This window comes from Octopus bimaculoides, chromosome 24 (assembly GCF_001194135.2).
Source record: "Octopus bimaculoides isolate UCB-OBI-ISO-001 chromosome 24, ASM119413v2, whole genome shotgun sequence".
In the NCBI taxonomy this organism is placed as follows: domain Eukaryota; kingdom Metazoa; phylum Mollusca; class Cephalopoda; order Octopoda; family Octopodidae; genus Octopus; species Octopus bimaculoides.
Window position 1 is genome coordinate 20,103,054 of NC_069004.1, and position 14,894 is coordinate 20,117,947.

General features: G+C 34.6%; 1 protein-coding gene across 5 annotated transcripts in view; it reads right to left on the minus strand.

Moving 5' to 3' along the window:
* Positions 1-14,894, minus strand: part of LOC106882261 (coiled-coil domain-containing protein 73) — a 285,087-nt gene that overhangs the window by 231,821 nt on the left and 38,372 nt on the right. For 2 of the 5 annotated variants that reach the window (XM_052976426.1, XM_052976424.1), the window contains exons 2-4: positions 14,580-14,690; positions 12,230-12,363; positions 1,233-1,304 (exon numbers count right to left, since the gene is read on the minus strand). In XM_052976426.1, coding sequence (XP_052832386.1) covers positions 1,233-1,304; positions 12,230-12,349 — 192 coding nt within the window. In that variant the 5' untranslated portion in view covers positions 12,350-12,363; positions 14,580-14,690. Of the gene's footprint in view, positions 1-1,232; positions 1,305-8,870; positions 8,942-12,229; positions 12,364-14,579; positions 14,691-14,894 lie in introns of those variants that run through there. The other 3 variants (XM_052976425.1, XM_052976428.1, XM_052976427.1) reach the window with 3 other exon arrangements.

The window sequence follows — 14,894 nt, forward strand, 5'->3', positions numbered from 1 at the left end:
GCAGTAACTTCCCTGTGGCTTTTTCCCTGGCCACAATTTCGGGTGATATGTCCAGTCTGTTTGCACCGGTAGCAAACTGATCCGAACTCTGTGCAGTCCCTGGCATTATAACACCAGCCAGTAAACAGCCACTGTCGTTCTACAGCAGGTCTCTTTTCATCTTTCACCAGCCCTAATGGACTTCTGCAACTATCATCACCACTGCCTTCTACTTGGTGTTTTGCATCAACACCTGGGCTTGAATGATGAGCTCGCTAATCACCATTTCGTTGCTGCCTGGCAACTGTTGTAGCCGCACCGACACATCATCAGGAAAGCCATTCACAAAGGCCAGTCATGCTACCTTCTCCAGTCCCTCTCCGGTGAGACCAGACAACCCAGCCAGCTTCTGTGCCTCCACAGCATATTCGTCAACCTGTTCCCCAGTCCATCTGACCATTCCTAGCTTAGCAAAAGTGGTGTACTCTCCCTCTGTGTAAGCCTCTCTCAAGCACTGCTTGACATTTGCCACGCTCAGTTGTTCTTCATTCATTTCGAGGTACAGTGCCAGCATGCTCCCCTCCAAACATAGCGCCATGAGGCTTGCTACATTTTCGATGCTTTGTAGCCTGGCCACAACTCTGACCTTTCAAATCCAAGCTGCTACATCTCTTTCACCATAGAAAGGTCTGATGATATCACTACTAATCCTTATCTTCGCTGCCATCATATATTAGGGGACAACGACGTCTGTATACTATTGCCGAAATAGCTTGCTGTGCATGGAAAATGAAAAGAGGTTTACCTACCTTCCTCTTTCGATGCCTGTCTAGCAGTAATCTCTCCAGTGATCCTGCCCTACTCTTGTCACCCAGTAAAAGCAGCTGCTATCTGACCAACCTGAGTGCAAATTCCCTGACATCTGTTCATGATGCCTCCAGTGGGCAAAAAGAGTCTGACACTCGCCTCTCTCCCCCTACTTCCTCTTCTGGCCAGTCCCTTGACCATTGACATCATGACCCTCTTCTTCCGGCTCATCCCCACAAAATCATCAACATATACATACATGAAAATATTTTGATTTAATAGACTAAAATATTATCAAGTGATTTGAAATGATTCAAAATCAAATATCACAGTTGAAAACAAATCAGTTAAAAAATAATAAACATACAAAATAAGCAAATTGGTAACATTAAATTAGGTAACTGCGAGTTGACAAAATATTTTCTATATAAGAAAAACAAACATACATAATTCTTACTGAGCTCTAAATTGGTTTTCCTCAAATCTTGCATTCTTTCTTCATACTCATTGTCATTTTTCTAAAAGAAAAAAGAAAATTTTTGTAATTAATTAAATAGATGAAAGAAATGCATAAACATAAGAAGAAGATTAAATACACAAATTGGAAGCTTTTGGTGAGAGTTGAAATAGCTACACAGATCTAAGTGTATACATTAAAAAGTTTTAGAAAAACATGAACATCATAATACCATTTGCCTTCACTTAAAAATTTTGATCCTCATACTTGCTCAAATAATTAAAATATGTTAATCCTTCACTGTGTAATTATTTCTTATACTAATTGCAGTTTCTCATGAGGATAGCACCTCTGAATAAGTTTTTAAAAACAATTTGTTCTCTAAAATGCTGAGCAAAAATTTTCTTGTAGGATAGAAAAATGTATATTTCAACTATTTCAAAGAGGAAAACTAATTACTGATCACATCATGCCATCAGTGAAGGAAAGAGAAACACAGTTACTATATAATAACTTCAAAGGACCAAATACTGGAAAACACAAAGCAACAAAGTTGAGATATTCAAAATAGCAATATTGTAATTGGATTTCCATCATCTTCATTCTTTTCCGTGTTGATTTACATTTTGAATTAGAAAGAACAAATAAAGTCAATGTAAATGGATAAAAAAGAACCTATAAAAAAATTCAAACAAGAATTTTATACAGCAAACAGAGAAATATGATGGGTCATGTAAAATATCTTTGCAAGAACTTATCCTAATCTACTTTGAAGTGACAAAAGATGCAGCTTTGGCATTAACAGTCATTTCCCCCCAAATGAAATCAGAGTAGTAAAACTATTTTCTCTGAAATTTATCAAATTGGATCTAAGAGCCTTGATGAAAGATCTTGTTGAAGCAATATTATTCTTCAAGACAACTTAATTTTTTTAGCCATCCACTTCCATTGTGTATTAGGTCGTTTAGATGTTTGTTGTGAAAAGATTCTGACCACCACCCCCAAGTGACTAAAGGTGGACTGACTCATTGTTACAAAATAAAGAACTGTGAGCAATTGGCAGTTCAGATTGGGTAAGCAGTTCACTGTGAAACATTTGATTGAGAGTGCTGAGTCTCGTGTAATAGTAATCATATTGCATTGTGTAAATATTTCTTACTCCCTGCGTTGTTAAATTATGTATCCAACACCAGGATATAAAAGTGGTGATGAGTTGTACGAAGCTTTGGATATTTAAATTTTTTTTAAATACAAAACTGAAGAAAAAATCATTTTAACATGGAAAATTTATTGTTCTCTGTGGTGCAGTTACAATAGCAACTACAACAGCAACAACAACAAAACCAACAGTTACTGGAATTAATGTTGAAGAAGTCTAAAAATACTTCAGGTTCATACTTGCCAGACAGCATAGCAAACAGAATAAGGGATTACTTTCTTTACATATTTTCAAAGATACGAAGAAATCTTCAAAACAGAATGTAAAAGTTGGTTCGAAAGAAAAAAGTATAACTATTTTTAAGAAAGTTATTCCCTACTGAACACAAAAAAATTATATTCTGCCAAAGAAGGCAGGTAAGATTTGTTTTGATGAAACAATTTTTTATCAAAAATTTCCAGTGAGAGAAGTTCCCTGTTAAATACTCACTAGCAATGTTTAAATTTGGTCAAAAAAAGATGATGAAGATTTTGTCACCTATGCCGGAGTGGTTAACAGAGAGTGTGAGAAATTCAAATTGAATGAGATGATTTTGGACATGTTCAAGGGCTTACTGCAAGTAAAGATGCAGATATACGTTCCTGGATATTAAGAAAATTAAAACAGGACCAAAATGTAACTCTACAGACAGTTGCAGAAGAGTGTCAGAGGATTATAAATCTATGACATGACACAGATAAAATTGAAGAGAAAGATTGCTCTCATATTCATGCACGTCAACCAGTATCAGATAAGAAAAAATGTCATGACCAAGTCAATGTTATGGGTGCAGTGGTCTACATTCTAAAAGTAACTGTCCATTTAAAAATATAAAATGCCTCAAGTGTGGTAAGACAGGTCATAAAAAATCACACTGTAAAACAAAACCTAAAAAACAGTTCAAGAGACAAAATCACATAAACAGGTTATCAATGACAAAAAATACAAATAACCCTCAGAGGAAATTTGTGTACATAAAAATTAATAACACAAATGTAAAGTTACAATTCAATATGGGCAGCGATATCTCAATAATTATACAGATATATGGAAAAAAATCAGGGACCTAGATTAAAAAAACTTTAAAAATTACCTGTAGTGTTTCAGGAAAGAATTTATATTTTAAGGGCTAATTGATAAATGACATTACATTTTGTGAAAAGACCTTAAAAGCCAAAGTTTTCATGTTGAATAATACAACAAATTTATTCAGAACTGACTAGATGGAATTATTTAACTTATTGGACCTCCCCATAAATCTTTTCTGTAAAAATGTGAATGGTTTTCTGCCAGTACAAATAAGTCATCAAACCAATTGAAAAATATTTTTTAGAATTTTTCTGATAAATTAGGTCTGTGCACCAAAATGAAGGTGAAGTTTCAAATAAAAGAAAATGCCATACCAATATTTAAACAAAAACAAACTGTACTGTTCGCAGCATTAGAACAGAATAACTTACAGAGACTAGAAAAAATGAAATTATCCAAAAAGTGGGATATAGTCAATGAGCATCACCAACTGTGTGCATTAAGAAAACGAATAATAAAATCAAAGCACATACTGATTTTTCCGTTGGTTTAAACAAATGTATTAAAACTGCCACTATCCGCTACCTACTCCAGAGGATATTTTTGCAAAATTAAACGGTGGCAAGATATTTTCTAAGTTAGATCTCTCTGACGCATACCTACAAATTAGAGTAGACAATGAATGCTCTAAATACTTAACAATTAACACACATAAAGGACTGTATAAATATAACAGGTTACCATTTAGCTTAAAAGTTGCATCAGCGATTTCTCAACAGATTATGGATGCAATGTTAGCAGACTGTGAATTCGCAATTCCATATCTGGATGACATACTCATTAAAAGCAAATCCTGGCACCAACACACAGAGCACATAAAGTATGTATTCAAAAAAATTAGGGATAACAGCTTTACTTTGAATGAAGAAAAGTATGAATTTTGCTTACCAAAAATAAGATAATCATTGACAGAAATGGATGTCGATCAGATCCATCAAGGGCAAACGCAATTAAAAATATCCCCCTCTAACAAATATTGCGACCTTACAAGCTTTTTGGGGACTGGCAAATTATTACAAAAATTGTATTCCAAATATGCATTCGGTGAGGGTTCCACTGAATAATCTACTAAAAAAAGATGTGAAGTGGAATTGTTTGGAAAATTGTCAAAAGGTGTTTGACAAAATTTGAAAAATATTAACATCTGATTTGTCATTAGCACACTATGATCTTGCAGCGAAGATTGTTGTAGCTTCAGATGCCTCTGAGTATGGTATAGGAGCAGTAATGCTACATAAATATAAAGATAGTAACCTGAAGGTGGTGGTTCATGCCTCACATTCTCTGATATCAGCAGAGAAAAACTACAGCCAAATTGAAAAAGAGGCTCTAGTGATTATTTTTACCATAAAAAAGTCACAGATTTTTACACGGCAGAAGCCTTCAACTACAGACTGATCATTGTCCGTCACTATTGATATATGGGTTGAAGAATAGGTTACAAAGCTGGAGTACAATATTATTATACTATAATTTTAAGATGAAATATATACCATCCAAGAAATTAGGTAATTAGTGTAATGTTATATGTGAACTGACAGTTACTTTACAAGACATAAAATTAAAATCAGAAAACGATAAATTAATTTAAAGAATGAAAGAAATACTGAAAACTAAAAGGGATAAAAATATGTGCAACACAAATGCAAACCATTTCTCAATGTGTTGATGTACACACAAAGAGGCGTAGTGCCAGTCACACTACAAAAGCAATTGTTAAAGGAATTTCACATTGGTCACCCAGGGATTTTGAGAATGAAATCATTAATGAGAAGTTATGTAAATCTAACAATGGTCTGTGACATTGAAGAATCAGTGAAAGCATGCACTAAATGGCAACCGTGACCAAAAACAGATATTCCATGGGCCAGACTGAATGTTAATTATGCAGGTCCACTTAAGGGTGTATATTACCTTGTTGCAATGGACAGTTTTTCAAAGTGGCCAGAAGTGCATCAATGTTAAAAGCCAATATCTGCAGTTACAGTAAGCTTTTTACATGAATTGTTCACCAGATATGGCATTCCTGATACCATTGTGTCTGATAATGGAACTCAATTTACATCAGATGAGTTCAGAAAACTTTGTAAAATGTTCGTCATTGAACCACTCTGCTGTATCATCCTAGGTCAAATGGACAAGCAGAGCATTTTGTTGACACTTTCAAGAGGGCGAACAATGAAGTAATGGAAGGTCTTGCACTTCAACAATTTTTAAGAGTGTATCGAGTTACACCTAATCTGAATACCCTGTCTGGAATGTCACCTGCAGAATTGATGTTTGCTAGAAAGATCAGACCCAGAAAGATCAGACCCAGAAAGATCAGAAGGCAGCAAGCTGGCAGAAACAGCGCACCAGGTGAAATGCTTAGCAGTATTTCATCTGCCATTACGTTCTGAGTTCAAATTCCGCCGAGGTTGACTTTGCCTTTCATCCTCTCGGGGTCGATAAATTAAGCACCAGTTATGCACTGAGGTTGATGTAATCAACTTAATTCCTTTGCCTGTCCTTGTTTGTCCCCTCTATGTTTAGCCCCTTGTGGGCAATAATGAAATAAGAAAGATCAGACCCATCTTTGATAAACTAATACCGACTGAAAATAGAAAAAAGATGAACAACAAAAATACTTCAAAATTCTTCAAGTTAGGTGACAAAGTTTTTTTTAAACCTATAGATATGGTAAAGAAAGTTGGGGGGGGGGGGCAGGGTAATTATTAAACAAGTTGGAAGAATGTTATTCATGGTTAAAGGAAAAAGTGTCAAACATAAAAGACATATCAACCAACTTAAAAAAAGATTCACAGAAAAAATAGTCATGAGAAATGAAATGCCCATGGAAGTATTGTATGACACGTTAATTTGAAACTACATGTTCTAGCACCAGAAAATGGAAAAGAATGGAAACACTGGAATTGAACCCTAAGCATACTGCCTGACTGGCATGCAAAAAGCACCATTCAAGCGTGACTAATGCTGGTGCTGGTGGCACGTAAAGAGCATCATTTGAGTGTGACCAATGGCATATAAAAAGCACCCACTACACTCTTGGAGTGGTTAACATTAGGAAGGGCATCCAGCTGTTGAAACCTTGCCAAATCAGATTGGAGCCTGGTGCAGCCTCCCATTCTGCCAGCTCTCAGTCAAACCATCCAATCCATGCCAGCATGGAAAGATGTTAAATGATGATGATAATGATGATGATACTTGGCAACAAGTACTTCTACAACCTTGCATCACATTTTACACCTTTGGTGATGTTAGTGATGGTGTGATATGTAGAAACAATTGGAGTGATATGGAATAAAGAATGTCATTCAATCCATTTTCTTTTATTCTACTCTTTATGTGTGTGTGTGTGCATTTGTGACCCCATTGCTTGATAACTTGGGTCAGTTTGGTCAATTAAACTCAAAGTGGTGCACCAGCATGGCCACAGTCCAATGACTAAAACAAGTAAAAAATAATGGCACAGCTACAACCATTTAAATTTTAAAAATTAGCCTAATGATCCACTTGGTAACGATGAAACACTGTTCTGGGTAATTATAATCAAAGTATATTTTATACTAGTGAGACCCGTGGAAATTTCATGGTGTAAGGCAAAATACTTGAAAACATTATGTTAGTATATTAAGCACAAGCAAGGAATTTCAAAAAGTATTTTTGAAATTCTGTCATTTAATCAAAACTGTACTTTTAAATATAACTGAAACGAATTGAAATGGTTCTTAGAATTTATGAAGTAAAATTCATTAACAATATTTAAATAGTTGGAAGAAAAAGGAGAGTATATTTTAGATTAAAAAAAAACCTTGTTCATCTTAATTTTGAAAAACAAAAGAAGTATAAAAAGACGCATTGTTTTTAGGATGACCCAATATATAGCTCATGCTGAGTGTGTGTATTTGTCAGTGTGTGTGTAAGGAATTTCATTAGGGTGGTATTGTGATTTAAAAAGGTATGAAAATCTTAATTTATTCTAATAGCATACTTTTCAGTTAATGAATATTTTTTTTCTCATTGTAATGATTGTAATGATGATCACTAATTTTTTCTCCCTTTTATACCTTCAAGGCTTCTCCTAACATTTTTTATGTGCATAGTGCAAAAAAAAAAAAAAGATTGGCCAAAATCGGAATGGCCAAAATCGGAATTTTTGAAAATTTATGAGTTTTTCGAGGGAGGGGGCGAAAAAACTCATAAATTTTCAAAAAATTTTTTGCTACTGTTTTTTTTTTTAATGGTTGTTTTTAAGTGCATAGTGCAAAAAAAAATTAGATGAAATCAGTCCAGAAGATAAATTTAAAAAAATGTTTTCATAAAAAGCTTTCCCCCATCATTTACAAGGGTGTGGTGAAAAGACAAATTTGAAAAATCCTTGTTAAAACAGAGAAAATCCAGCTTATGCGGGTGTGTTATTCCAAAAGTTTGCAAAGGTAATCTGTAGTGAAAATTAACAGGCAACAACTTTGCTAGTATATGTATATATGTATCATTGTCTGTCTTCCATGCTGGATGGTTTGACAGGAGCCAGCTAGGTAGAAGACTACACCAGGCTACTGTCTTTTTTGGCATGGTTTTTACAGCTGGATGCCCTTCCTAACACCAACATATATATAAGGCTCAGTCTAAGTTATTTACCAAATGAGAATATTTTAATTTCTTTTCATTTCATTTCAGTTCAGCTACCTATCTATTTGTATATCTATTAATATATCTCTCTACTTGCATATCTGTTGACTTAGCTATGTATCTCTCTCTCTATCTATCTATCTATCTATCTATCTACCTATCTATCTGTCTGTTTAATTAACTATCACATCTCCTTTCCTTTCTGCCAATGTACATAAGCATTTAAACCTAATAACAAAAAAGAAAAATGAGCCTTTGTTCTGGAATACTAAAAGATAAAAGTATAAAATCCACAGCTATTTGCTAAGGTTATTTCACTTTAACTACCTATCAATATATCTTTTAATTGATAGATCTTCATGACATTGTTTCATTATGTTAAACATTTCAACTGTGCCAATGATTTGAACACACAAATGCAGAATAATATAGATCACCCTCTCTCTCTCCTTCCATGTTTTCTCTTTTAATTTTTTTTCCTTGATTCCACAATTCCCATTCCTCTCTGTCCCCCTTTCTCCTCCCTCTCTCTCTCTACATTTATCCATTTGAGTTATTACATCCGTTGGAGTAAGTGTAATACACAGATAAATTTGACAGGAACAAGAATAATATAACATTTTATGAATAAACTTTGGTATTTTACAGACAAGAAAGTAAATTTCAAATGCAGTAAAACTGAAAGCAGCAGAAAGATTGGATATTTACCCTTATAAGATAGAAAAAAACCGCCTGCTGGCAATTGCTGTTTTCACAGTTTTACTGCGTTTGAATTTTACTTTCTTGTTTGTAAAATAAGAATAATATAATTACATGGTCAACAAGTATTTTTCATCAAGCATATGTCAAGGTGTACTTAGTGTAGTTTTAATGCTGGTTCCAAATATGCAGTTAGTTTTTTGACATCATGTACAGTTTTCAAGATTAGAAAGTTTTTTGGTTCTAGCTCATGCATTATATAGAAATTCCAATTAATTATGTGTATGCATGTATTTCATTTACATCAGGGAAACATACCTTTAAAATAAACTATGTTATTCATTGCTGCATAGTTCAGATGCAATATTTCATCATCTTAAATTAACCAATCAAGTTTTATCTCATGAAATAAGTATTTCAACATCTCAAATTGTTCAGTCATAATTGGTCTGATGAAATATTTCATCAACTCAAATTCAATATAAGTAAACCTGTTTGTATCTATTTCTTTACTTGTTTTACAATGCTAACAATGTCAAAACAGTGTAGAAATCATCCTGATGTTTTTTATTGTGAAAGCTCAAAAACATACAATAACACCAGAAATCAAGAAGATTTATAAGCTATACTTTGTCCTCTTGGAAATCAAGACAAGTTATGAGCATCACATTTTATCTGCTCAGCTTGCTCAAATGGCTTATGTAACTGGTTCAATAATAAGAAGTCCATGCCTTTTGCCATTCCAATGATATGGAGGGAGCCGAAATATCATTTTAATTACTGTTATTTTTGCAAAATCAATGTCACAGGATTTTCTATGAAGAATAAACACAAAATTGTGTATCCCAATTTATATTCTGCAATGAGACCTGTGCCTCATAATGGCAGTCTGCCAATTCCAGTTCCGCCAGATGGTGGTATTGAAACATCGGATGATGATGCTGACTGTCACGATAGTGCTGCTGAGGAAGATTATGTGGCTGATGACGATAGCTTTGAACCTCAGAAATTTTCCCAAGTTGAACTGAATGACCTTGTCAGAGACCTATCCCTCACAAAAGATAAAGCAGAACTGTTGGCATCAAGACTGAAGGAGAAGTATCTGCTAGAGCACAGTGTTCGTATAACTTATTTTCGGCAGAGAAATGTGGTTCTACAAATGTGTTTTTCTGTTGAAGGCCCGCTTTGCTTTTGCAGTAACATCGATGGACTTTTCGAGTGTTTATCACAAAATCATGATCCTGCAGAGTGGCGTTTGTTTATTGACTCTTCAAAACGAAGTTTAAAAGCTCTACTTCTCCATAATGGTAATTTGAAGCCCTCCATTCCTATTACACACTTCATAAATCATATGAGAATATAGAACTTTTACTTCATGCCATTGCCTATGAAAGATACTCATGAAAAATATGCAGAGATTCAAAAGTCATTGGTATGTTAATAGGAATGCAATCAGGTTTCAGAAAATATTGTTGTTTTTTGTGTCTATGGGAGAGTCGGGCAACTGACAGATATTATTCAGAATCAAGCTGGTAGATAAGAACATCATACCAGTCAGGACTGTCTAGCGTCAAGAATACACCTCTTGTAATGTCTTATTGCCTCCTTTGCACATAACGCTAGGACTGGTGAAACAGTTTGTAAAGACACTAGGGAAGAGAATTGTCAGAAGGTTTGCATATATTGTAGAAAAGTTTCCCCAAATCACACAGGCAAAGTTGAAAGAGGTATCTTTGTCAAACCCCAAATTAGAGAAGTACTCAAAGAATGTCAACTTCAAGAGAATACTGAATGAACTGGAACTGCCTGCCTGAAATGCTTACAATTAGATCTGTGAGAATTTTGAGGGCAACAAGAAGGCAATGGATGGCATCAAGAATCTTCTGAAATGTTACTCATCAATGGGATGTCACATGTCACTGAATGTTCACTTCTTGGACTCCCATCTGTATTTCTTTGCAGATAACCTTGGAGCAGTGTCAGATGAACATGAAAGATTTCACCAGGACATTAGTGCTATGGACAAACAATGCCAAGGCTTCTGGAATGACAGTCTGCTGGCTGACTACTGCTGGACACTTTACCATGATCAACCAGATCAAGAACACTGCAGGAAATCCAAATCACAATGTTTCTAACTCTGTTGTTCTTTGTCTGTTTTGTCTGACCCATTTTTGTGTATTCACTCTTTGTAGAATGACAGTGATAATTTTTAACTCGATAAACTCATCTACTTTCTAAATATAATATGTCCTTATTTATTACATTAATGATTTCATATATACAAATATGTAAATATTTGCATCTATCTACTGAAAAACTGATAAGTGCGGCATACAAATGGAGTGAAATTTTGAAATCAGCATGACACTAAAACAAGTAAAGAAATAAATACAAATGGTTATACTTATATTGGTTTGCATTATAATGAGTATAATGCATTTAATTTTGTTGAGTATCAGAGTCAGCACCTTAAGAATTCAAGGAGTCAGAGTCAGGGCCTAGGTCTACTGACTCAATAATCCTGCTTTAATACCCCAAAAATGGAAAGGATCCTCCTGATATCTGTATATCTAGAGAAAGCTCTTACATCTCTAAACTATGAAGGTGCACTGAAAAGTTCATAAGCTGACTATGAAGGAGTGATACTAGAACTGAGAATTCTAGCAGAATTCAACTCTTCTTAATAATAATTTCATTGTTTTTTTTTACCAAGTAAACTGACACAAGGGGTCTTGTTTCATCAGGACAATGTTCCAGTACACAAGTCCTTGCTTTCAATGGCTGTTGTGTGTGACTGTGGCTTTAAACTGGTTGATCACCATCCCTATTCTCCTAATTGTCATCTGACTGCCATCTGTTCCTCAACATGGAAAAAAACCACTTGGCTGGGAACCAGTATTGCAGTGATAATATCGTCATGTCTGCTGTTGATGACATTTTTGACCAACAGGATGAAAGCTTCTTCACCAATGAGATCCAAGCACTGCAACAATGATGAAACAAGTGTGTGGACTACAAGGAGGAATTATGTTAAAAAATAAACCTCATTTGGTCAGATTCCATGAGAGTATCTTGGTCAGCCTGTGGACTTTTCAACCAACCCTAGGTTTTAAATTCAATATCAAAATTTTCTGAAATACTTGTCAATTATATGGTACTCTCATCACTTACAATAGTGAGTTGTACATACTCAGGTTATCTATTTGTAATTAGGTGAACTGAACTATTTAAGAGTTAAATATCTTAGCTTGAGATATAGCACATTAGTGATAGGCTACAACAGTCTGGTTAGCTGTAATTTTCAGAAAACTTGTAAAGAGTTTGAATGAATAAATGAATGTTTTTTTTCTCTTCTTTTTACTTACTCTTCTGACTTTCAATTCTTCAACAATCTCCAGTAATGTGTGTTGCAAGTTCAGGTAATTACTAGTATTGAATATAGCTGTCTTCTCTTCTGGAGCATGAAGTGCCTGACATTCAGCCATTATTAATCTCTCAGCTGAAAGTTAAAGTTGATTCAATTGTATTGTTTATTAAAGAATATTTAGTATTTAAACATTAACATTTGCAATTAATCACATAATTGATTAGACATATTATATGTGCATATTATTTTCAAATATTTTTTTTTATTAACACAAAGTTTTAGATTGTAGAATCTATTGTTGTTTCTTGTTCATCTTCAGGTCAGTCCTGATCATGCAGACCTATGTGATCAAAAGCATTCCATCTGTGACCATCTCATGTTTTTCTTTTTGTATGTCAGGGACTAATTAACCAATATAATCTTTATATATATAACCTTTATTTAAGAGTTTGATTTGAGATGTTTGGCTGATATTTCTGGCAGATCAAACAACTACATAAAGTAGTGGTTCTCAATTTTTTAGATATTTATGGTAAACTGGAAATAAAATTTTAAAAATCACCGCTATGCTTTGCATGGAAAGTGAAAAAAAATAAACTGTTTTAAAGTTAAAATTTAGAAAAAATATACAAAACTATTGTATACTTTTTTATTAATCCTGCTTGTACAAAAACAAAATTATGAATATCACAATTTTCAACATGCTCAAACATTAGTGTAAATTTTCTAAAGCCTTAAACTATATTTATTGCATTTAAATACCTCTTGTAGTACATCAGTGCAGGTAGATACTGTTTCAGAAATATCAGCATAGAGACTTTCTTCACTTGTAGATCAGTTATCAGATTTTATTAAATAAACTCTTGATATTGTCATTGGCAAAGATAAAAGCTCTATGTACAAGATGGTATCGAAAAGCTTCAGGATTAGTTCTGTAGCATGCCAGCAGATGACAGCACACAGTTGCATGCTCAGTGAGAGCCAGCAGTGACCTTCATGAAGCAGTGCACCAAGTGACATCATTGTGTTTACTTCGCAAGTTGTGAAATTTGTGTTTTTGTGATCATATGTATGCTGTAGTCTGTGATTTTGTCATGGACAGGAACAAAGAGCCAACATGAAATTTTATGTTAAACTTGGGAAGTCAGCTGCAGAGACATTGAGCAAGCTTACAGTGATAAGACAATGGGTTTGTGCAATGTTTTGAGTGACACAGGCACTTCAAAAGTGGAAGAACATTCCTGGAAGACAATGAGCAATCTGGAAGAACTACCACAAGCGTTACTCCTGGTAATGTGGTATTATGCATCAAGAATTCATCCCCCCAGGGCCAGGCCATCAATCGAGAATTCTTCTGCAATGTTTTGAAGTATCTGAGGGAAGACATTCAGTGAAAGCAACCAGATCAGTGGAGCGCGAAAAATTCAATTCTTCACAACGACAATGCACACTGTTCCTGAGCTCTCCTCACTCATGAGTTTCTCACCAAAAACAACATGGTATCACTTCTGCACCCACCCTATTCACCAGATTTAGCACCTGCAGACTTCCATCTCTTCCCCAAGATGAAAATATAGCTTGATGGTCACCTTTTAACACCATTGTCAAGATCCAAAGCGAATCACAGAAGGCCCTTGATTCACTTACGGAAAATGACTTCCAGGCCAGATAACAAAAGTGGCAGGAATGCTGCGCAAGTTGACTATTTTGAAGGAGATGATGTTAAAACATAGGCAAATAAGTTATTTTTTATCAAACATAACTAGACTAGGAACTTTTTGATACCACCTGTACATATTTCGCTATCTAATTAAATTGTTATAAAGATAAAAATATCCAGGTTAAATGAAAATCATCATCATAATAATAATAATAATGATACAATAATGATTTCTTTTATAATAATAATAATAATAATAATAAGGCAAGCTGGCTTAATCATAAGCATGTCAGGCAAAATGCTTAGTGACATTTCATCCATTTTTACATTTTGAATTCAAATTCTGACAAGGTCAACTTTGCTTGTCATCTTTTCAAGGTTGATAAAATAAGTACCAGTTGAGTACTGGGGTCAATGTAACCGATTTGCACCAATCCCCAAAACTGCTGGCCTTGTGCCAAAATTCGAAGCCATTATTATTATTATTATCTCTAGTCCCACTGTGTGGCACCTTGGGCAAGTGTCTTCTACTATAGCCTCGGGCTAACCAAAGCCTTGTGAGTGGATTTAGTAGATGGAAACTGAAAGAAGCCTGTCGTATGTGTGTGTGTGCGTTTGTGTGTGTGTGTTTGTCCCCCCAACATTGCTTGACAACCAATGCTGATGTGTTTATGTCCCCATAACTTACCAGTTCGCCAAAAGAGACCAATAGAATAAGTACTAGGCTTACAAAGACTAAGTCCTGGGGGTCGATTTGCTCGACTAAAGGTGGTGCCCCAGCATGACCGCAGTCAAATGGCTGAAACAAGTAAAAGAATAAAAGAATATATATTAAATTCTTTGTCTCTCTGTTTCCTATGCATTCTTAAACAGTTCAACCAAATCAAATCAAATTTTACAATGTAATAGTATTAGACCCTTGGAGTGTCAACATCTAATTTTAATTTTCATTTCCATTAAAACAATAAGATTTTATTTAAAACTAGCAGTATAGCCCAGCTTT